The 25,124-nt window shown below is 37.9% G+C and overlaps 1 protein-coding gene across 1 annotated transcript in view; it reads right to left on the bottom strand.

Moving 5' to 3' along the window:
- Positions 1 to 25,124, bottom strand: part of LOC131434363 (sodium-coupled monocarboxylate transporter 1) — a 211,806-nt gene that overhangs the window by 84,049 nt on the left and 102,633 nt on the right. The window contains exon 9 of the mRNA XM_058601032.1: positions 18,291 to 18,413. Within this exon, the coding sequence (XP_058457015.1) occupies positions 18,291 to 18,413 (123 nt within the window). The remainder of the gene's footprint in view (positions 1 to 18,290; positions 18,414 to 25,124) is intronic.

Here is a 25,124-nt window from a genome sequence, read left to right as displayed (position 1 = left end):
TTCAAAAACCTTGTGTGGAGCATTCAGAGACATTTTCATAGACACAACTTATACATAGGTTATGTGCACATAGTTAGAATAAGCGGCAATAGTAAAATGATTCTATCGCAATTATCAACTGCCTGTATAGAATCCGATCGCGAAACGAGACTAAGCGACCGTTTGTTGCTTCAGAGATGATCCCTACAGCAGCGTGCTAACCTTTGATTCTCAGAAATGTCATCGAGAGAAATTCGCTCTCGCACTCATGATTGGTGTGAAATAACTTGAATTAGTTTTCTCTCGAATTGATGGGGTTCCCAAAAGGGATGAAGTATAAAATATTCAATTCAATTCTTTCAATAAATGAAGATTGAGTAAAACTCCAACCAAAAAGGAATAAATCGAACAAAAGATTAGAATGAATTGTAAAAATAAAATCTCCCAATCGTAATGTTAGCATATCTTTCAAAACAATGGATACCAATTCCGTTTCTCCGGCCAGATCGATGTTAATAACACCCGCGATTAAGCTCAAATTGCTGGAAAATCCAATTACATTGAAATCAGTGCAGTGGTTTGCAGCTTGGTATTGGCTAGTTCGTGCTTCTGATGCTTTAGATACGTGTGTTTTTTTTCTTTCTACGACTATAGAAGGACCGGAGGAACCGATCGGATTATGCTGTTGTAAATCTCAACACCTCTGTGACATTTATGTGTCCCCCTTTCGGAAATCAAGCTTCGTATCATAATTTATATTTGAACCAATATGTATAAGCTGCCAACGGTTTACAATATGGGACACCCTATGAATGGATGCATAACCTAGGAAAATGGGCTCCATTGTTTTGTCACAGCAACCGCCGTCTATTTCGGTGGTATCATCCTGTGCTGCACCATTACTTTTCGTCCAAGAATCAGGAAATGGAGCCATCACAGTAGGAACAAAAAAAGAACACACACACACGGATCCACAGTCAGGCTTCCCATTCAGTGGCAAGGGAAGCAAAAATCCAATTTTACAAAAACAACGAGATTAATATTTTTTATCACGACCAGTGAAAATTTTATGGTTAGCCATTTAGGGTGGAGGAATTCCAGCACCGTTATCTGGTGGCCGAGTCCACCCTCGCAGGGACACAAGTCAGGACGGTGCAGGATTTGATCTGGAGCGCCAAGTGCAAACCCGAGAGCTGCAGTGGGAGACATTGGCTCTATTCACCAGTGTCCCGTTATCTCGTTTATGGATTACGATATTTTCCAATGCATTTGATTCTTCCGGGCAGATTTTTTTCCACTATCATCAGACTGAACTTCCTGTTCGATCGAGCAGCTGTCGGAAGCAGCAGCGACTAGATCTAGTTCAAACAACAACTACAACAAAAAAAAAAAGAACTGGTAACTGGTTCTCAAGTGTGTTTATTCAGTTCCTAGATAGCATCCAATTGTTCTTTCTCTACTTTCCATTCACAGATGATCTGCGTTCGCATCACGGAGACAGACAGTTGTGTGGAACGGTTGTCTTGTTGTATCTCAGTTCTAATCGACAGATGGCTAGCGGTGATGGGATTTTATGGAAGCTCTACCAACGTAAATAAGATTTGTGAGACCCGGATGCAGTTTTTGTTTTAGTATTATCGGAGTTTGTATCGTAATTCTATTCATAAATTCAAGTAGTTCCGCTCCGGTGGTCGTTGGTCGCTTCCGACGTTTCGAATACTGTTTTTGTTCTTCAGGAAATCGTATGCCCCCTGAGATCATCTTCGAAAATGTCTTTAAGGTGCCGGGTAGGGTCTAACACTTTTGAAAAATCATATCTTTTCCTTTTAAATCTTCTCAAAGTAAATCATTTAAAGAATGTTTTGTCAATTTCATCTCATACTGCGAAGGGACAAGAGCGCACAGGCCCAAGAGTTCTGCTTCGATTGGCCGGAAAATTTAACTAAACACTCTTGAACTGTTTTATTCTATCAAAATTCAAAGAAAAACCTATTTTAATCCACCTAGTGGTGTAATGATGCCTTTCTCATATTACTCATTACATCATAAATATAACCGTGAAATTCGCAAAAACAACTGTTTATTGAATAGAAATAGGAAAGTTTGCTCGAACCTAATCTAACAAACTCTATAAAATCTGTTTACCCTGTAGTTCTGGAACCGAAAGTAGTATCCACAACAAATTAAGGAATTCTGTATGAAACTGTAAGACTTTTCTTTTGAACCTATAAGTTTGTGAAAATCGATTTGGCCATCTCCAAGAAAAGTAAGTGAGATCCTTTTTGCAGTTTTTGATCACTATTTCCAATTCTTCCGAGACCGGATTCAGATAAACGGAATAGCCAAAGTTGGTTCGTTTACTACCAACAAATATGATCTACAAATTGGAACAGTTTTGAACGTAGTTAAACCTATACTTACTATCTCATACTCTATTTCGATTAAACCAATTAAACGAAATTTAACAAACGAAACGAACCTGCGTTTTTGTTACTTCTGCATATGTAAGTCAAGCTAAACAGCATAAAACATGTAACAGGATTATTATTTTTATTATTATTATTATTATTATTATTATTATTATTATTATTATTATTATTATTATTATTATTATTATTATTATTATTATTATTATTATTATTATTATTATTATTATTATTATTATTATTATTATTATTATTATCATTATTATAACTATAACTATTATTATTATTTTATTATTATTGACATCACTACACAACGTGTACGAAATAGAACAAAGCACGCCTTATTCGTTTTGTGTTTTCTTCTTCTTTCGGTGTTGTACATATTGTCACTCTATATGGCGATTTGAAAACTTTGACACTCATCGCCCTGCAACTGCGGAACCGGAAGTCGGATCCGGATGAAATTTCACAGTAGGTTTTAAAACAGTATTAACTTTAATTCAAATCAAGATTTGTCAAAATCGGTTCAAGCATCGCAGAGAAATCGAAGTGAATTTAGTTTAAGGAGTTTTTCTTCTTCACTTTCGGTGCTCTCGGAACAGGAAAACAGGGGACCAGTAGTGCCGAATTAAGTTTTCATGCCCACAAACTATCAAACTCTGCAAACTAGAAGAATTTATCAGGCAGTTTTAAGGGATTTGTACCTGTTTTTAACCATCGTTCGTGAAAAAATACTTATAAAATTGGTAATTTCTCACTTATCACGCTTTAATTCCGAAACCGGAAGTCGGATCCTGATAAAATGTTCTACAAATTTTTAGGATATTATAAGACCTTTGATTTGAATTTTAGTTTGCAAAAATCGGTTGAGTTGTTCCAGAGATAATTGAGTGTAAACTTTTTCTCAAATTTTCACATATTACCATATAAGTCCGGAACCAGAAGTCATATTCAAATGAAATTCAATAGCAAGCTATGGGACCATAATACCTTTTATTTGAATCTTAGTTTGTGAAAATCGGTTCAGCCATCTCTGAAAAAAGTGAGTGCATATTTTTTTCACTTTTTTGGTACACCGGAAGTCGGATCGGACTGAAATTCAATAGCAGGCTATGGGACTATGAGACCAAATCGGTTTGGCCATCTCTGAGAAAAGTGAGTGCATATTTTTGTGACATACACACACACATACACACACACACACACACACGGACGGACACACACACACACACAGACATTTGCTCAGTTCGTCGAGCTGAGTCGAATGATATATAACACTATGGGTCTCCGAGGCTCCGTTCGAAAGTCGATTTTCACAGTGATTGCATAGCCTTTCTATATGAGAAAGGCAAAAATATGATTTTATCAGTGTTAGATCCTACCCTAGAAAAATTAATCGTTTTCTTCGATTTTATAGACAATGCAGCTTCAAAAGTCCGTTCCCATCGTCGTTTAAAAACTACTTCACCAATTATTTTCAAATTTTGCACACACTTTTTTCATATAATTTTATTATATTTTGTCTAATTTGGGGATCAAAGAAAAATCCGATGGAGATGAGATGGCAATCTCTCTCTCTCTCTCTCTCTCTCCTGCAGGCATAAAACCTCTTCATCTTTTGTATCAACAAACTACAACTGGGCTTAACACTAACAATTAAAACTAATCCTTTAACCCTATAACTAGTTGATGACACCATGCATTACAGGGTAGCAATAGTGTTCTTGCTTAAATGGCCCGAGAGAGAAGAAAAAAAGTGGATACGTAAATGGAAAATGAGACTAGGCGGAAGGAGTGATAAATAAGCGTGAACAAACGACAGCGATGTATTATATCTACATGCATCTACATGGTATTTACCCAAAATTTACCACGACGTAAAACCTACAAAATGGCAGATTTCTCCGTGAAAATCGTTATTTTGACTGAGAACAACCACCAAAAGTTAATGAAACATTGAAACAAAAACGAAGGGGTATAGAAAAATATCTACTAAAACTATGTTACTTTCATTTTAGGACTTCTGATAATTCTGCGCAGAGATACAGAGGATACCGCAAATCATGATTTCTAAAATGCGTCTGCAAAAATATTTCTTCACGGACTATTTCCTCTTATTTTTCCGCAAGAAAATTACAAAATGTTGTTCGAATGATGCTTTGTTTTATGCAAAACTTTTGCATTTTTTTAATGATAGCTCTAAAACAGTTCGTGAAAATAGTGTTTTTTTTTTTCATCCAGTAGACCCCCGCCCCCCTCAAAGAAAAATAATTGCTGTATTTCATATCTGGAGTCCATTTTTAAGTCTACGGCTACAATCTCTGGCGGTTAATCGAATACCGGGACCCAGGAAAGCCGAAAATAATTTGTTTGGTCGTCTACTGACAGTGACTACCGACTGGAATAGTTTTTAGGCATGCTTAGAAATTACACCGCTTTTAGTGAAAGAATAAATAGTTCAACAATCTTCACCCTGTAATTCCGGAACCGGAAATTCAGGAATTCAATATCAGACCACAGGACCTTTCATTTGAATTTAAGTTGGTTTATATCGGTTTCGCCATCTCGCCATTTCGCCACTAATCACCCTGTAATTCCGGAAACGGAAGTCAGATTGAAGAAATATTCAGGAACTTCGCATGAAAAAATTATACTTTTGTATTTGAATCTAAATTCGTGAGAATCGGTTCAGCCGTCTCTGAGAAAAGTTAGTGCACTTACTTATTTTCATTAGTTTTGCACATATCATCCTGTAATTCCAGAACCGGAAGTTGGATTCCAATAAAATTCAGGAACTTTATGTTGGGCTACAAAATCTTTCATTTGAATTTAAGTTCATGAAAATCGGTTCAGCTTTTTTCGAGAAAATCGAGTGCAAAAACGAATTGAGTTGAACGATTCCGGGCCTGGGTTCAAAAATCAGTTTTCACAGTCATTTCAAGCATTTTTTCAAACCCGAACCCGTCTCGCGGTCGATCAAAAATAGATGTTTTTACCCGTACCCGACCCGAAATCGAGATTCATTTTTCTTCCAAACCTGAACCGATAAAAAAAAATAAAAATATTTACCCGAACCCGGAAAATTCGAAGATAACGCAAAACTTTCAATAACAGGTTTAACACATCACAGTCCAACAAATATGTTGCCAAAAAGGAACCGTGTCAAAATACTATGCTGAAGAGTACTGTATGCAATCGTTCCATTACCAAGAAATGATTGTATTGATATCTAGTTTTGTTTTCATCTAAGAGAGAGCTACATTTAACATGAAATCAAGCTACTAGGTGTGCAGATTTTGGACGATGTTGTCCATGCTTTTTGTGGCTCCCAGAGGTAACAAAGAGTTCATACACATTGCAATCTATAAATACATACATACATACCAAAAATCGTGGGAGATTTGATTAGCATATTTCATTTCTTTCACACACTATGAGCAGTTTTTCCCATAAGAAATATATTGAGTATTTTATGAATCGTGTTTCCGTGCTGAAAGTGATGAAATTAGATTATGAAAAAAATTAGGTATTGTGGAAAGAGAAGCTACAATGTTTTCTACAATCGACATCATTGCTGTCTGTAACAAGAATTACATGTATTTCGTATAGAAATACTAAGTGTTGGTTGTGAACTGACCAATTCTAAGCATAAGAATGCTTGAAATAACCTAATGACCTGTTGTCTATTTCAAGCATCATTAGTCATATTATTATTAGTCAAAACCACTTTTCACAATTTTAAGCGAACAATCAATCTCGGTATAGTCTAACTGTGTCCAACTTCGTTATCTTGTACGAAGGTTAAATTGACTCCCATCCACCAAGCGAGGGTACACGCCATGTAACTCATCATCCAATGCCTAGGGGACAATACGAACAACAGTTATCATGGAAACAAATTACTAGGTGTGCCACGTCCCAAGCTAGCAAATCAATGCAACCAGCACCAGTTGTCGTCTTTCCAAGCCCCGACCTAAAAGGATTCTTGGAGTCAGTAGAATCGTAGCACCTATGATTCTATACGCTATGAATCAGCTGCGAAGTCTGTTGAAAAAGAAGGTAAAATTCCATATAAAATGTATTACCAAGGCTTTACTTTTTGGTTTTGCCATTCAGTGGTGAGGTTTGCGATTTCTCGATAACAACATATTAGAAATTTGCATCCACTAATTTGAATTTCTGATATTTAAATTGGGTGTTCAGTCACAAGTGCTAACTTTTCAGCCCTATTATGTACATGATTGCTTTCGCGATTCAGTGATTTTTTACAGAAGATGAAATACATTCAAACCTTTTTTTTAATCGCGTAGCACTGGAAATTAACATACAAATAGAATAACTTTGAGGAGCTGCATAGGAAATAGCAGGACTAAGGAAATACAACTTTTGTCAGATCTCTTGAAAATTCTTGAAGCATCAGAATCTGGTGTTAACTCGCAGAAAATTGAAAAAATCGATTTTGAGTCTGAAAAAATTTTTAAATTTCTTAATCGAAATTTTTTATTAATGCCAAATGTTTTAGATAAGCATAAAACGTCCCAGACAGCGGACTAAAATTTTTCCTTTCGCATCAGTGGCGTCTGGTAACAAATTTTACGAGTTTTGAACTGCTTATGTGGCATGATATCAGATGTAACAGTTCGTTAAATAATGAAATAACGATATAGGTACTTTTGGATGAGATTGTTTTATTAAACTTTTTTCGTATCAACGATACAATAGAATAATTCGGCGTTCTTTAAGGTGTGCATACAACGTGACTGAGAGAACAACTAATCTTAGAGCTGACAAAAGTAATTCCCTCTCTTTTTGAATCTTTGCAGTAACTGATGCGTCATTTCTTTGTGCTTCTTTCGGCACCCCAACTATTGAGATATGTCGAAAAAATTGAAAACACATAAACATACACACACGGACATTTATTACTCAGTTCGTCGAGCTGAGTCGATTGATACAAGGCACTGAACCCTCCGGACTTCGAAAACTTTGTTTAAAGTTCGAGCGAATTCGATTCCTATTTTTTGCCTCTCTCATACAGAAAGGTTATGCAATCACTTGAAAAACCGACTAGTAAAAATTTACCCGGAGGGCCAAGTTTTATATACCATTCGACTCAGCTCATCGAGCTGAGCAATATCTCTCTCCCTGTGTCTGTGTGTGTGTGTGTGTGTGTGTGTGTGTGTGTGTGTGTGTGTGTGTGTGTGTGTGTGTGTGTGTGTGTGTGTGTGTGTGTGTGTGTGTGTGTGTGTGTGTGTGTGTGTGTGTGTGTGTGTGTGTGTGTGTGTGTGTGTGTGTGTGTGTGTGTGTGTGTGTGTGTGTGTGTGTCAAATAATCTCACTAGGTTTTCTACCAGATGGCTGAACCGATTTTGACAAACTTAGATTCAAATGAAAGGTCTTACGGTCCCATACGGATCCGTCTTTCGGTTCCGGAGTTACAGGGTAAGGTGTGTTCAATATTGTACACCGTCACAAAAACCGGCGAAACAAGATACGAAAAAAAATGTTCTAAACTGAACTCAAAACTACACAAATCGATAGTCATTATCAGTAGGCAACTAAACAAACCGATTCCGGCTATCCTGGTTCCCGGTCTCCGATTCCGGAAGCACTGGAGATAGTGGTCATATATTCCAGAATTTTGAATAGAATACCACAATATTATATTTAAGAAAGGCATCATTACACCACTAGGAGGATTAAAACTGGTTTATATTCATGAAAAGAGATAAAAAATTGAAAAGCATACCTTTTGGAAAGCATCAATGAAAAAAAATTTTTCGCCTTCTTGTATCTTTCTAAGTTCTAATACAAACAATCAAATAGTTTTCATTATATTCGAATAACGACAGGTTATCTAGCCTGTGTAGCTTCTCAACCACTTGTAATAACTTCACTCCCGTCTTATATACACATTTTACACGTGATTTATAAAAAAAAATAAAGCAATTTTTTTTAGTTTCCGACAGTTTATGTTGAGCTGTTATGCCAACTAGCAGTTCACCACAAACCGTTAAGCAGACGTAAAGTTTCAGCTGTTTGCAACACTACTTTTTGTTTTGCACCTAAGTACAATGTCAATACTGAATTGCCGAATGTGTTGTTTGAAAAGCCTGATTTAATCTATCCAGTGGTGCAATGGTACCTTTTTCATAAACATTTCACGAGAAATCAATGCAAAATTCATATTGGACATTTCGAATAACTGTTTCCGGAACCGGAATCGGGAGACAAGACAATTATTTGAATTAAAGTTCAACCGGCTCAGTCACGGTTAGTTACTTTGTTTTAGCACGTATATGAAATCACTTCCAGCGTGCTTCGTTCGTAGAAGCGATGTTGTGTTTTCTTCTTCCGCATCACCGCATGTACGTGTCGCTGCGCTTTATAAGACGATTTGACGGTTTTGAACACTCATAAACATATAATTTCAGAACCGAAAGTCAGATCCGGATGAAATTTAGGAGTTATGTATTTCTAGCCGAGAAAACGACTGGATTGACGGCGAATGTCAGCAGTTGGTCGAAGAGAAGAATGCAGCAAGGGCGAGGATGCTGCAACACCGCACTAGAGCGAACGAGGAACAATACAGACAGGCGCGGAACAGTCAGAACACGGTTTTCCGGAGGTAAAAAGTACCACCAGGAAGACCAAGATCGCGAAGCGATGGAACTGCTGTACCGCGCAAATGACACACGGAAGTTCTATGAGAAGGTGAACCGCTCACGTAAAGGCTACACGCCATAGGCCGAAATGTGCAGAGATACCAGTGGTAACCTTCTCACGAACGAACGTGAGGTGATCGACAGGTGGAAGCAGTACTAGGACGAGCATCTGAATGGCGAAGCACAGGATACAGAGAACGAAAGAGGAATCAATCTGGGTGCACGGTCAGCCGACGACAGATTCCCAGCACCTGATCTGACGGAGATAAGTGAGGAGATCGGCAAGCTGAGGAACAACAAAGCCGCGGGCAATGACCAGTTACCAGGCGAGCTGCTCAAACATGGAGGAGAGGCACTGGATGATTTCTATGATTTGGGAGGAGGAGACCCTACCACAGGAATGGATGGATGGAATGGTATGTCCCGTCTACAAAAAGGGCGATAAACTAGACTGTTGCAATTACCGCGCAATCACATTGCTCAATGCCGCCTACAAGGTACTGTCCCAAATCCTTTGCCGTCGTCTATCACCAATAGCTAAGGAATTCGTAGGGCCGTACCAAGCGGAATTTACTGGAGCCCGCGCCACTACGGATCACATATTCGCGATAAGACAAGTACTCCAGAAGTGTCGTGAATACAACGTACCCACGCATCACCTTATTTTTTTTTTTTTTTATTTTTTTTTTTAAAATAACTATTTATTGGAATATGAGTTAAAATTAAATTATTAAGATTTAAATTGGGTGTTCAGCCACAAGTGGTGACTTTTCAGCCCTGTTATATATATATATATGATTTGGTTATTACCATGAAGACATCATTTGCTTCCGCAATTCTGAGATTTTTGTGTAGGGAAAATTCTAAACCTACTTGTATTGTGTAATGGGGAAAAGGAACTTATATACTAACTTACTAACTAATACAGAGAGCGAATCGATTCAATTGAAAATTGCATCGATTTTTGTCGGAATTTGCTTATAATATTATGTGACATTACATCTAATGGTTCTATATTTGTGAGTCTGTGTAACTCATTTGTACTAAACCAGGGAGGACGCTTCAGAATCATTTTCAGAATTTTATTCTGAATCCTTTGAAGCGTTTTCTTCCTGGTGGAACAACAGCTTGACCAAATTGGTACCGCATAAAGCATGGCTGGTCTGAAAATTTGTTTATAAATTAACAATTTGTTTTTTAGACAGAGCTTAGAATTTCTGTTTATAAGAGGATATAAACATTTAATATATTTATTACACTTTGCCTGGATTCCTTCAATGTGATCCTTGAAAGTGAGTTTTTTGTCATACGTTAAACCTAAGTATTTAGCTTGATCAGACCATGTCAATTCCAAGCCATTCAATTTGAGAATGTGATTATTGTTTGGTTTAAGAAAAGAAGCTCTTGGCTTGTGAGGAAAGATAATTAATTGCGTTTTTGCTGCATTTGGTTTAATTTTCCATTTTGACAGATAATCACTGAAAATATTTAAACTTCTTTGTAGGCGACTGCAGATCACTCTTAGATTTCTACCTGTGGCTAACAGACTTGTGTCGTCACAGAATAGCGATTTCTGACAACCAACGGGTAGATTTGGAAGATCAGAAGTGAAAATATTATACAAGATTGGAGCTACACTCGAACCCTGCGGAACACCGGCACGTACGGGTAGCAATTCAGATTTACAATTCTGATAGCTAACCTGAAGAGTACGATCAGTTAAATAATTTTGAATCATTTTGATCAAATAAATAGGAAACTGGAAATCAGACATTTTTGCTATTAAACCTTTGTGCCAAACACTGTCGAATGCTTTTTCTATGTCTAGAAGAGCAACTCCAGTGGATAACCCAGAAGATTTATTTGCTTTTATCATGTTCGTTACTCTGACAAGTTGATGAGTAGTTAAATGTTCATGACGAAATCCAAACTGCTCTGGTAAAAAAATTGAATTCTCATTTATATGAGTCATCATTCTTAACAAGATAATTTTTTCAAAAAGTTTACTGATAGAAGAAAGTAAGCTAATTGGGCGATAACTTGATGTTTCTGCTGGGTTTTTATCAGGTTTTAGGATAGGAATTACTTTAGCGTTTTTCCATCTTTTTGGGAAGTAAGCTAATGAAAAACACTTGTTGAAAATTTTAACCAGGAGTCTCAAGGCAACATCGGGAAGATTTTTAATAAGAATATTAAAAATTCCATCATTACCAGGAGCCTTCATGTTTTTAAGTTTTCTAATAATTGATTTAATTTCATCAAAATTCGTCTCAATAATGTCATCGTGTGATAACACTTGGGTTGAAATATGATCATATTTCAGTGAGACTTCATTTTCAATAGGACTCACAACGTTCAAATTAAAATTGTGGACACTCTCGAACTGCTGAGCAAGTTTTTGAGCTTTTTCGCCATTTGTAAGAAGTATTTGATTTCCTTCCTTGAGAGCAGGAATAGGTTTCTGAGGTTTCTTAAGAACCTTAGAAAGTTTCCAGAAAGGTTTAGAATATGGTTTAATTTGTTCAACTTCTTTAGCGAAATTTTCATTTCGCAAAAGAGTAAATCTATGTTTAATTTCTTTTTGTAAATCCTTAACTATGTTTTTCATAGCAGGATCACGAGAACGTTGATATTGTCGTCGACGAACATTCTTCAACCGAATGAGCAGTTGAAGATTGTCATCGATGATAGGAGAATTTAATTTAGTTTGAGCTTTGGGAACTGAAAGATTTCTAGCTTCGATAATATAATGATTCAAATTATCAATTGCTGTGTCGATATCCGCAGAATTTTCTAAAATAGTTTCATGATCCACATGATTTTCAATGTGAGATCTGTAATCCAACCAATTTGCTCTATGATAGTTGAAAATAGAACTAATTGGATTAATTATAGCTTCGTTGGAAAGTCTGAATGTTACAGGAAGATGATCTGAGTCAAAATCAGCATGAGTAATCGGTTCACTACAAATGTGACTTTGATCTGTTAGAACCAGATCAATTGTAGACGGGTTTTTCACGGAAGAGAAACAAGTAGGATTACTGGGATGAAGAACTGTAAAGTAACCAGCTGAGAGTTGATTATGAAGTATTTTACCATTACTGTTATTTTGCCTACAATTCCACTGGACATGCTTAGCATTTAAGTCCCCTATTACGAAAAATTTCGATCGATATCTTGTAAGTTTTTGCAAATCGCCTTTAAAGAAATTTAATTGTTCGCCGGTGCATTGGAATGGCAAATATGCTCCAGCGATGAAATAAATTCCATGAATGGTTTCAACTTCGATTCCCAAGCTTTCAATAACTTTAGTATTGAAAGAAGGTAAAATTCGATGTTTAATTTGCCGTTGGACAAAAATGGCAACTCCACCACCAATTCCAGTAAACCTGTCAAATCGATGAACCACATAATGTGGATTACTTTTCAATTTTACATTTGGTTTAAGAAAAGTTTCTGTCACAATGGCAATATGAATTTTGTGAACTTTGAGAAAATTATAAAATTCATCTTCACTCGATTTCAAAGATCGAGCATTCCAATTTAAAATATTCAAATAATTATTTAACATCACTGTTAAATTTTAAATTCATTATAATATTATTTGCAAATTTCCATCCGATTTGAAATGCTTCAAAAAGTGATGAAGTCGAATTCATTTGGATGATCATTTGAAAAAGTTGATCTTGTAGGTAGATCATTTTATTTCCAGTTATATCGCCTAAATCGACTTCATTTAAAGAAGCGAATGGCATTGAAGGAATATTTGTAGGTAGACTGCCATTAGAAGAAGATGATTTGGCCGGTCTACCTATTAATAAATTGTTTTCGTTAGAAGAAGAACTGCAAGGCGGTCCTGTGTTTTGATTATTTACATTAGAAGAAATAGGAGATAGATTTCTACCTAATATACCAGCATAACTGACATTAGAAGAAGATGATGACGAGGTCGATCTACCTGTCAATAAATTGTTTTCGTTAGAAGACGAATTGGCAGGTGCCTTAGAAGAATTTTCAGGTATGTTCTGTAAATTTAAGGTCGTTGATTTGACTTGTTGTCTAAGCGAACGAGCGTTTAAAATTTTTTCCCTGACAGGACATTTCAAATAATTGGATTTATGATTTCCATTGCAATTTGAACATGAAAATTTATCAGTGGTTTCATTCATTGGACAAGCGTCTTTCGAATGCGATTTACCACAATTCAAACACCGTATATCCATATGACAATTTTTGGTTCCATGACCGAAGCCTTGGCAACGACGACATTGCGTTAAGTTTGCAATACGATTATGCCGTTTATAATGTTCCCAATGAATTTTAATGTGGGAAATGAAACGTACTTTTTCTAAAGTTTTCAAATTGTTTACATCACTTCGATTGAAGTGTATTAGGTAAAGTTCATGGGAAATTCCAGAGCGTGGTTTAGAAGTACCATTCGCTCTTTTTTTCATAAGTATTACTTGGGAAGGGGCAAAACCAAGCAATTCTTTTAGTTCATTTTTAATTTCATCAATACTTTGATCATTTGATAATCCTTTCAAGACAGCCTTGAAGGGTCTGTCTGATTTTATATCATATGAATAAAATTTATGAAGTTTCTCGGACAAATATCGAATAAGACGTTCATAATCTTCCAATCCATCCACCAAGACTCGACATTCTCCTCTTCGTCCGATTTGAAATGAGACTTTTACTTCCGGGAGAAAAGTAGAAAGCTCAGTACGGAATGCTTTGAAGTCGGAAATCATCACCGTCACTGGTGGCATAGATTGATGTTTCTTCCCAGAACGACAAGCGTCCATTTTGGGAATTTTTGAAGAATTTTCTTCTATGTCGCTACAATCGGATTCAGGAAGAATCTCGTAAATATTGTTAGACGGCATAGGATCAACGGAAGGGAAATCCGTCCGTTGTCTTTTATTTTTACATTCAGATTCTATAAGATCGTGAATGTTATTAGAAAAATGTTGAATAACGGATTGTGATTTATTCCGTATTGAATTATTTTTAGCCTTAGGCTTGTTGCCTTTCCGGTTGGACGCAGGCATTTTTGAAATTAATGAAATTTTAAATTAAATTAACTAGGCTAAATTAGTCTTCGATTAGACTCCTAGCTAGCCTTAAAAAAGGCTGATTAATTTCTTAGTCACTCTAATATCACTCTTTGTATCACTTAGTCACTCTAATATCACTCTTTGTATCACTTAGTCACTTAGTTAGTGATTCGGGTAGCCTTGAAAAAGACTGAAGCCTTGAATCAATGAAACTCTAGGTAGCCAGAAAAAAAATTCCAGGAGCCAAGAGCTATACGCGTGCGGTGCGAACGACTGTTCAACACCGACTGACCCACGCATCACCTATTCATTGACTTCAAAGCGGCATACGACATAATCGATCGAGAACAGCTATGGCATATCATGCACGAATACGGTTTCCCGGATAAACTGACGCGATTGGTCAAAGCAACGATGGATAGAGTGATGTGCTACGTCCGAGTATCTGGGACGCTCTCGAGTCCCTTCGAATCTCGGAGAGGGCTACGTCAAGGTGATGGACTCTCTTGTATCTTGTTCAATATTGTCTTTGAAGGATTCGAAGAGCGAGGATCGACACAAGTGGCACGATCTTCCGAAAGTCCGTACAACTTTTTGGCTTCGCTGACGATATTGATATTGTGACACGTGAGAAGATGACGGAAACCTACATCGGACTGAAAGCTCAAGCTAGGCGTATCGGACTGGCCATAAATGCGTCAAAAATACATGAGAGGAAGAGGCCCTAGAGAAGAAACACTACGCCTCCCGCCACGAATATTGACAGACGGTGACAATATCGAGGTGGTTGACGAGTTCGTGTATTTGGGCTCACTGGTGCCCGCCGAAAATGACACCAGCAGAGAAATCATAGACGTATTTTGGCAGGGAATCGTGCGTACTTTGGACCTTCGATCGAGAAAAGTACGCCAACGCACGAAATTGACCATCTACAAAACGCTAATTAGACCGGTTGTTCTCTATGGCCACGAGACCTGGACTATGTTGGCAGAGGACCAACGCGCCCTCAGTGTTTTCGAAAGAAAAGTACTGAGGACCATCTATGGCGGAGTGCAGATGGAAGACGGAACGTGGAGACGGCGTATGAATCACGAATTGCAACAGCTGCTAGGAGAACCACCTATCGTACGGACAGCTGAAATCGGACGTCTACGATGGGCTGGGCATGTCATAAGAATGTCGGACGACAGCCAAGTGAAAATGGTTCTTGAATCTAATCCGACTGGTACAAGAAGAAGAGGAGCGCAGCGAGCAAGGTGGATCGATCAAGTGGAGGGTGATCTCAGAAGCGTCCGTGTCTTGAGTGGCTGGCGATGAGCAGCCATGGGCCGAGTTATGTGGAGACGTATTCTTGATACAGCAAAGGACACCCCTAGTAAATCCGAAAATGGATACGTTTGGTAGTCAACTGGCAAAGCATATCGATTGGAACTGATTTGAGCCCCCAGTAAACCCATTTCTCTGTTTTGCATCTCTGTTCTGTATAACTGCTTAAAATATTCAACTCTTTGGCCCTGTTCCAATTCCGGAACCGAAAGTCGGATGGGATCATTCATTTGAATGTACGTTTGTAAAAATTGATCACGTCATCTCTGAGAAAAAATGAGTAAGTAATTTGAAAATGGATTTTTTTAAACTAATAGTAGATGAAATTCAAGAGTTTTGTATATAGAACTTTTTCTACAACTTGGATTCAAATTAAAGGCTTTATAGTACCATAGGTTGCTATTGAATTGTATCTAGATCCGACTACCGGTACCGGAGTTACGGAGATAAAAATAAAATGTACTAAAAATGTTTACTCGATTTTCTCAGAGGCCTCTCCTCCAATTGCGACAAGCTTAGGTGAAAATGAAAGGTCTTACAATCCCATAGAACTCTAGCGAATTTCATCCGGATACGTCATATAGAGCGATAATGCAAAAAGAACGTAAAAAAATTGGTACAGAACTGTTTCAATCTATAGGTTATGCTAGTTGAGAACAGAGTGAGATATGTTCAAAATTTTAAACCGTCATTTAAAGCGAAAGTGCAACAAAATGAAAAATTCCTATTAATTTGGTTCATATTTGTTAAAATCTGAAACGTTTATGGTAAAGTATGTCCAAATAAACTTTTTTGTCCTTGTTCAATATTCGAAGAAAAGTCTTTTGAAGAATCTCGTAGTAATATTAATGGAGACATCAGTTATATGAGAAAGGCATTATAGAACGACTAGGTGATTTTCACTCTACTGTCTTTTTGATAATGAAAATATAGCTTTTCAACAAACGAACACGGAATTTGAATTATTTTCTTAAAAAAAATTTCCCGCACAACTCATACGATGCCTACTTCGTTTCGTATCGTAATTCAATTCATACATTAAAGTAAGGCTACTCGGATGGTCAATGGCTGGCTTACAGGGCTCAAGATGACCCAACGTACACAACCTATCGCCACACAGCAGAACCGTAGCTCGAATCGGAAGCGTTCAATTGATTGGAAAGAACCATATTCATCTTCGTAGAGAATTTCCCCACGTCTGCAAATCCCCATTCCGCAACAATAATCCTTAGAGATTTGCACTGATGAGAGTGAAGTAATAAGTTTTTCCCACTCGCATCCACTCAGCAGCCAGCAGATCTATTCTGGTGAACATGGACAACATTTCTTTTGCACGTGAGATGATGATGATGATGTTGTTCATGCCCGTTCGAGCATTTAATTTGTGATATATATGAAAATGAGGCGAGTCATCACCGTCTTCACCCATCAAACATCATCCCACACTTTCACGGAACGTTACGCCTAACGATCGGAGGGATGATGTGTGTGTGATTCCTATTTCCTATTCCGTGTTCTACGCTTTATCTCCGGAGTTGAAAGATGATGGTTTTATGTTTTACTTATTCCTGGAACTGCAGAAGAAAGTCCTATCATTTTCCAAGTTTGAATTCTTTTCCATAAGAATATTATCCAATTGTCCTGAAGGAATCCGTTCCATCCCGAGACATATTGCCGTATCAAAATGGCTTTCCAGCACTGAAACGTGCCCTGTGCCGATGGCGCCACCAGCTCTTGCACCTTACCGAGCGAAAAACGAGATGGAAGATGATACACTGGGACTAGGAACTGACAAAAAAGCTACTTTAGCACGTATTCTCTTGACACCGGAAACAAGCTTTCGGAGTAATCCACTCGAAACGATACAGCCCCGAAGTAAGGCAGTAGGTAAATGTTATTCCAGGCATCAGCCACAAGTTGTTGCTATTATTCTGGACAGTTCGGGACAATACTGCTTTGGAAAATCCTCGTTTATAGTCTTCAAGTAGTATTTCGAATTCCGAAAGTGCATTTCTAGCGACCACCGAGCGCATTCACAAACATAGAGTTATGCGATGGCGAAGCAACGAAAAAAAAGCAAATGTCCTTCCCGTCATCAGCAAACAGGGATCAGCATATTGATCCTACCTTTGACAGGACAGGAAAGTGGTGCCGAGCTCCTTATCCCACTTCAGGAAAATGAGAAGAGAAATCTTTCAATGTTTTACACATGACCTACTCCCCATCTGCTGCTGCTGCTGCTACCAAGTAGTACTGCTCAGCTATCTCAGCGACTGCTGATTTCTTCCTTCGTGCCGGGGAAACGAACACCGGAAGTGCTCCACCGCGGATCCGACCGGGCCGATATCGATATTAGCATTTTCCAATAACGTAAAATACGGTGCAAAAAAAAGGAGCAAATCTGGTGCGAACGTCGTTATCTTCACAACGATTTTCTTCAGCATGAGAAGCATAAAAAGGAATCCCGTAGAATAGGAAATATAAAACTTCGTTTCAAATCGTAAGTTATTAAACTTGTCGAGCATAAAGACGGCATGTAAGTATGGATAGTACATAACGCAAAAATCGTTCTGATCCTGATGGGGTATGCTGGCAAGAAGGAACGAACAGGAGCCAAGAGTTCTGAAACTATCAATTGGTAAATTTATTCAATGATGCAAAGTGAAAAATGAAAACCAAAAAACGTTTTTCTATACCGGAATTCCTGGTACGCGCTAAATGTTTCTCCGAAACGTTGACCACCGCCGAACAACGTTTTAATTGGCAATAAAAGTCATTTAGCATCGCACTCATCCTGGTTTCACAAAAAAAAACACTCCACCCGTCGTCATTACTCACCCGAGCGACATCCATTTGGCATACATGGCACCCTTCTCCGGTGGAATCTTCATACCCAGACCGGATACGAGCAGGTCCTCGCACGTGACGGCAGACAGGGAATTGAGCGCCGCAGCAACAGTCCTGTTTGGGGGAAGAGACGAACAAACGAAGAATGATTCAATCGTTAAAGACAAGCACATCACATTAGCGAAGCGGAATGCGGTTTTGCAAAGTATGTTCCGAAACGGCGCCAAAACGCACGGTGGCGGTTCATGTAATGAAATTAAAAGTAGCGTAAAACCGACAGGTACAAGCAATTTAAAATTAACATGTTGCCTCCAAACGTCTCTCAACTTCGAATTCGAATGAGGGGAAGGTTCGCTTGTGCAGCTTCGAAGCTTACGTTGTTCGGAATCGCAGACGGATGGGAATTTTTTGTGCATTATACACTGTTCCAAAACATTCAATTTATTACATCACTTACTATTGAATATCATTTACTTAATTAGTTGTATTTTGTTTGTTAAGCTTTTCTAGGAGTGTAGATTCCGGAAAACGATTTTCGAGATATTTTGGAAATCAAAGATAGCAACTTCCGGCTTATCGGGATTCTTTGAAAACTGTAATTAATTGGAAAACTTTTGAATCGAATTTGATAGTTAGATGCATGAAAACAATGTATGAAGTTGTTTTGAAATCCAAGCCGGTGACACCCGGCTGATCGAAAGATCTTGAAAACCCTTACAATATGGATATTTTCGAATGACAATTTGCAAATAATATTGTAATGATTTAAAATTTAAAATTTAACAATGATGTTAAATAACTTTTTGAATATTTAAAATTGGAATGCTCGATCTGTAAACTCGAGTGAAGATGAATTTTATAATTTTCTCAAAGTTCACAAAATTCACACTGCTATTGTGGCAGAAATTTTTCTTAAACCAAATGACCTGAAAAGCAAACTACATTATGTGGTTCATTGATTTGACAGGTTTACTGGAATGGGTGGTGGAGTTGTCATTTTTATCCAAGGGCAAATTAAACATCGAATTTTACCTTCTTTCTATACTAAAGTAATTGAAAGCTTGGGAATCGAAATTGAAACCATTCATGGAATTTATTTTATCGCTAGAGCATATTTGCCATTCCAATGCACCGGTGAACAATTAAATTTCTTTAAAGGCGATTTGCAAAAACGCACAAGATATCGACTGAAATTTTTCGTAATAGGGGACTTAAATGCAAAGCATGTAAAGTGGAATAGTAGGTAAAACAACAGTAATGATAACATACTTCATAATCAACTCTATGTTGGTTACTTTACAGATCTCAATCCCAGTAATCCGACTTGTTTCTTTTCCGTGGGAAACCCCTCTACAATTAATCTAGTTCTAACAGGTCAAAGTCACATTTGTAGTAAACTGATTGCTTATACTGACCTTCACTCAGATCATCTTCCTGTGACATTCAGAGTTTTCAACGAAGCTATATTTCATTTGGTTAGAATACAGAAACCAATTCCCGCTCTCAAGGAAGGAAACGAAATACTTCTCTCAAATGGCAAAAAAGCTAAAAAAAACTTGCTCAGCAGTTCGAGAGTGTCCACAATTTTAATTTGATCGTTGTGAGTCCTATTGAAAATGAAGTCTCACTGAAATATGATCATATTTCAACTCAAATGTTGTTACAAGATGACATTATTGAGACGAATTTTGATGAAATTAAGTCAATTATTAGGAAACTTACAAACATGAAAGCTCCTGGTAATGATGGAATCTTTAATATTCTTATTAAAAATCTTCCCGATGTTGCCTTGAGACTCTTGGTTAAAATTTTCAACAAGTGTTTTTCATTAGCTTACTTCCCAAAAAGATGGAAAAACGCTAAAGTAATTCCCATCCTTAAACCTGATAAAAACCCAGCAGAAACATCAAGTTATCGACCAATTAGTTTACTTTCTTCTATCAGTAAACTTTTTGAAAAAAATATCTTGTTGAAAATGATAAAATTCTGCGCCAAATCGTCCATAAATGCCAAAATTCTCAATGAAAAAGTTCGTCGCCGGCCACTCAAGACACGCATACTTCGGAGATCACCCTCCACTTGATCGAATCACCTTGCTCGCTGTGCTCCTTTTCTTCTTGTCCCAATCGGATTAGATTCAAGAGCCATTTTCACTGGGCTGTCGTCCGACATCCTTATGACATGCCCAGCCCATCGTAGACGTCCGATTTCAGCTGTCCGTACGATGGGTGGTTTTCCGAGATGCTGTTGCAATTCGTGATTCATACGCCGTCTCCACGTTCCGTCTTCCATCTGCACTCCGCCATAGATGGTCCTCAGTACCTTTCTTTCGAAAACACTGAGGGTGCGTTGGTCCTCTGCCAACATAGTCCAGGTCTCGTGGCCATAGAGAACAACCGGTTTGTAGATGGTCAATTTAGTGCGGTGGCGTACTTTTCTCGATCGGAAGGTTTTTCTGAGTCCAAAGTACGCACGATTCCCTGCCAAAATACGTCTATGAATTTCTCTGCTGGTGTCATTTTCGGCGGTCACCAGTGAGCCCAAATACACGAACTCATCAACCACTTCGATATTGTCACCGTCTGTCAATGTTCGTGGCGGGAGGCGTAGTGTTTCTTCTCTAGGGCCTCTTCCTCTCATGTATTTTGTTTTTGACGCATTTATGGCCAGTCCGATACGCCTAGCTTGAGCTTTCAGTCCGATGTAGGTTTCCGTCATCTTCTCACGTGTCACAATATCAATATCGTCAGCGAAGCCAAAAAGTTGTACGGACTTTCGGAAGATCGTGCCATTTGTGTCGATCCTCGCTCTTCGAATCCTTCCAAGACAATATTGAACAAGATACAAGAGAGTCCATCACCTTGACGTTACCCCCTCTCTGAGATTCGAAGGGACTCGAGAGCGTCCCAGATACTCGGCACATCACTCTATCCATCGTTGCTTTGACCAATCACGTCAGTTTATCCGAGAAACCGTATTCGTGCATTATCTGCCATAGCTGTTCTCGATCAATTGTGTCGTATGCCGCTTTGAAGTCAATGAATAGGTGATGCGTGGGTACGTTGTATTCACGACACTTCTGGAGTACTTGTCTTATCGCGAATATGTGATCCGTAGTGGCGCGGGCTCCAGTAAATCCCGCTTGGTACGGCCCTACGAATTCCTTAGCTATTGGTGATAGACGACGGCAAAGGATTTGGAAGAGTATCTTGTAGGCGGCGTTCAGCAATGTGATCTAGCTTATCGCCCTTTTTGTAGACGGGACATACCACTCCATCCATCCATTCCAACGAAGTTCCTGCAGTACTACGACATCGAAGCCGCGGATTTGAAGCTCATCACGCAGCATTCGGTCGTATCCTGGGAAGCCAAGCGATTTGAATTTCCATGTGCCTAGCTTCCAATCGTAGTCCTTTGTTCGTTGCGTAGGTCTTTGCCGATTATTCCGAGTCGTATTTCCTTCTTGATCGTTCGTAACATATGTTTTCCGGGCGGCTTGTTAGGCCTGCACAAACCTCCTGTCTCGCCGGAGGGCCATCGTGTCAGCACTGTTTAGAGTCCCACACTGACACAAGGGCGGTAATCAGCTGCTCCTAATATGGAGAACAGACGCTGTTTCGAGCCGCCCCAACATGGTGAACAGATGCTCGGGTAGGCTCGCTCTCTGTAAAGAGAAGGCACGCCCCCCCTTCCCTGTCAGCATACGACCAAGGTCCCACCGGGGTTGGTTATCCGATCTTCCCTATGGTTGCTCGTACCCTAGCCGGCACCGCGGGGAGGTAGGGATAGGAGTTACTGGACAAGAGGCTAAGAACCACATTGGGGCCTGAATTGCGCATTGTCCAGTCGTTTACCAACCCAACCAATTTCTTTAAAGGCGATTTGCAAAAACTTACAAGATATCGATCGAAATTTTTCGTAATAGGGGACTTAAATGCTAAGCATGTCCAGTGGAATTGTAGGCAAAATAACAGTAATGGTAAAATACTTCATAATCAACTCTATGCTGGTTACTTTACAGTTCTCAATCCCAGTAATCCCACTTGTTTCTCCTCCGTGAAAAACCCTTCAACAATTGATCTGGTTCTCAATTCTCCGATCATCTTCAACTGCTCATTCGGTTGAAGAATGTTCGTCGTCGATAATGTTCTCGTGATCCTGCTATAAAAACATAGTTAAAGATTTACAAAAAGAAATTAAACATAGATTTACTCTTTTGTCAAATTAAATTGTCGCTAAAGAAGTTGAACAAATTAAACCACAATCTAAACCAGAAACCAATTCTTGCTCTCAAAGCTTAAAGCTGCGAAAAAGCTCAAAAACTTGCTCAGCAGTTCTAGAGTGTCCACAATTTTAATTTGAACGTTGTGAGTCCTATTGAAAATGAAGTCTCACTGAAATATGATCATATTTCAACTCTAGTATTATTACAAGATGACATTATTGAGACGAATTTTGATGAAATTAATATTAATAATTTTAATATTCTTACTAAAAATCTTCCCGATGTTGACTTGAGACTCTTGGTTAAAATTTTCAGCAAGTGTTTTTCATTAGCTTACTTCCCGAAAAGATGGAAAAACGCTAAAGTAATTCATATCCTCAAACCTGATAAAAACCCAGCAGAAACATCAAGTTATCGACCAATTAGCTTACTTTCTTCTATCAGTAAACTTTTTGAAAAAATTATCTTGATGAGAATGATGTCTCATATAAATGAAAATTCAATTTTTTTTACAAGAGCAGTTTGGATTTCGTCATGAACATTCAACTACCCATCAACTTGTCAGAGTAACGAACATGATAAAAGCAAATAAATCTTCTGGGTTATCCACTGGAGTTGCTCTTCTAGACATAGAAAATGCATTCGACAGTGTTTGGTACAAAGGTTTAATAGCAAAAATGTCTGATTTCCAGTTTCCTATTTATTTGATCAAATGATTCAAAATTATTTAACTGATCGTACTCTTCAGGTTAGCTATCAGAATTGTAAATCTGAATTGCTACCCGTACGAGCCGGTGTTCCGCAGGGTTCGAGCGTAGCTCCAATCTTGTAAAATATTTTCACTTCTGATCTTCCAAATCTACCCGCACGGAAAGACCGAAATCAGCATTTTGGCGAAAAAATTAGTTGATTTTCTGATTTTAGTTAGTTATATTTTGAGACAACTAAAAAAATCTTACTTTTGCTAATTTAGATTTTTTAATTCCAATTCCCTTTATAATAATAAAATATTTGTTGAAATGGCTATTTTTACCTTTTTTTATATATATAAAAAATAGGTATAGACTTCGCTCAAACTTTAGAAAAATATTCCGAGGTCCGGAGGGCCGAATGTAATATACCAATCGATTCAGCTCGACGAACTGAGCATATGTCCGTGTGGGTGTGTGTGTCTGTATGTGTGTTGTCAACTAAGAGGTCGAGATCTCAGACATGGCTGGACCGATTTTGATCAAACTAGTCGCAAATGAAAGGTCTCCCCGTCACCCAGAACGCTATTGAATGGTTTTGAGATCGGATGTTTACTTTTTGAGTTATACGAAGTTTTATGTCAACAATTTTTGACAGTATCTGTTACATTTGACCTTGCAAACAGAATATGTTTCCAGACTTAGATTCCGCACGGTAATAGCTATCCAACAAGCCATAGATTGGTAAAATCCGTCCATTTTTAACAGAGATATCGATATTTTTGTGTAAGCGATTTTTTCCCTTATTCCAGTAGTAGGAGTTTTGAGCGCTGTATGACAAAGCAATGCTTGAGAGCAACGTAAAAAACGATTTTTTAATATAGTTACATACAATTGTTTCTAAGTACCAAAAAGACTGTGTACAGTATCCTTTTTCATGACATTTTGCTTCGAACCGATTTTAGCACGGTTCGTTTTTGGCAACATAATTGTTCGAATATGACATATGTAAACCAAATGATGGCAGCATTTTCCAGTTGCAAGCAATTCCATAATTATATTGATTTAAACTACTTACAGCAATAAATGCTTGAAGAACATAACAACCATATACCATTCGAATCAGTTCGTCGAGATCGGCAAATGTGTGACAAATAATTCAACTCAATTTTTTTCGGAGATGACTCAACCGAGAACAGAAATCCCTATTCTGTGACGACACAAGTCTGTTAGTCACAGGTAGAAATCTAAGAGTGATCTGCAGTCGCCTACAAAAAAACTCAAATATTTTCAGTGATTATCTGTCAAAATATAAAATATGGTCTAGAGACTTTTTTCACTCAAGACTTATTTTTGAAAAGGGCTTATGAGTTTTAAGCAACATTATTTTTGAACAATGAACTCGAAATCTATAGCTTCCACGAAAATATTCTCTAAGAAGAAATTGCAGGCAATCAATGAAGCTTAAAAAAAATACACTGAAAAAAAAAATTTTCGATTTTTTCAAAATATCAAAAATAATTATGTTTTCAAAATTTTTAATTATTCCATCGTAAGATTTTTTTTCATATCATACCACGAAAAACGTTAAGTAACAAGCAAACTAATGAATATTAAAGACAGTTGGAGAGGTGATCCATAAACAAGTTTACCGAAGAAAAACTTTTTGTTTTTTGTTTTTTCGTAAAACGATGTTTTTATAGGAATGAATGTGTCCAAGCTACGCTCAATTGAAAAGTGGAGTAGAGAGCTGCTCTCTAAATGCATCCATTTTTGAGATATATGAAATTGATATTTCATAGGCATACGCCTTTTTTATAAGTTAGTCTGGGTTCTCCATCGCCAAATTCATTATTTTTGCAATATTCTATTCTCATATTCTCTTGCCATTCGTTTCAATGTTTCACCGAT

The sequence above is a fragment of the Malaya genurostris genome, chromosome 3, assembly GCF_030247185.1.
Source record: "Malaya genurostris strain Urasoe2022 chromosome 3, Malgen_1.1, whole genome shotgun sequence".
Taxonomy (NCBI): Eukaryota; Metazoa; Arthropoda; class Insecta; order Diptera; family Culicidae; genus Malaya; species Malaya genurostris.
The sequence above is the reverse complement of the archived record's forward strand: the minus strand, read 5'-3'. Positions and strand labels throughout refer to the sequence as shown.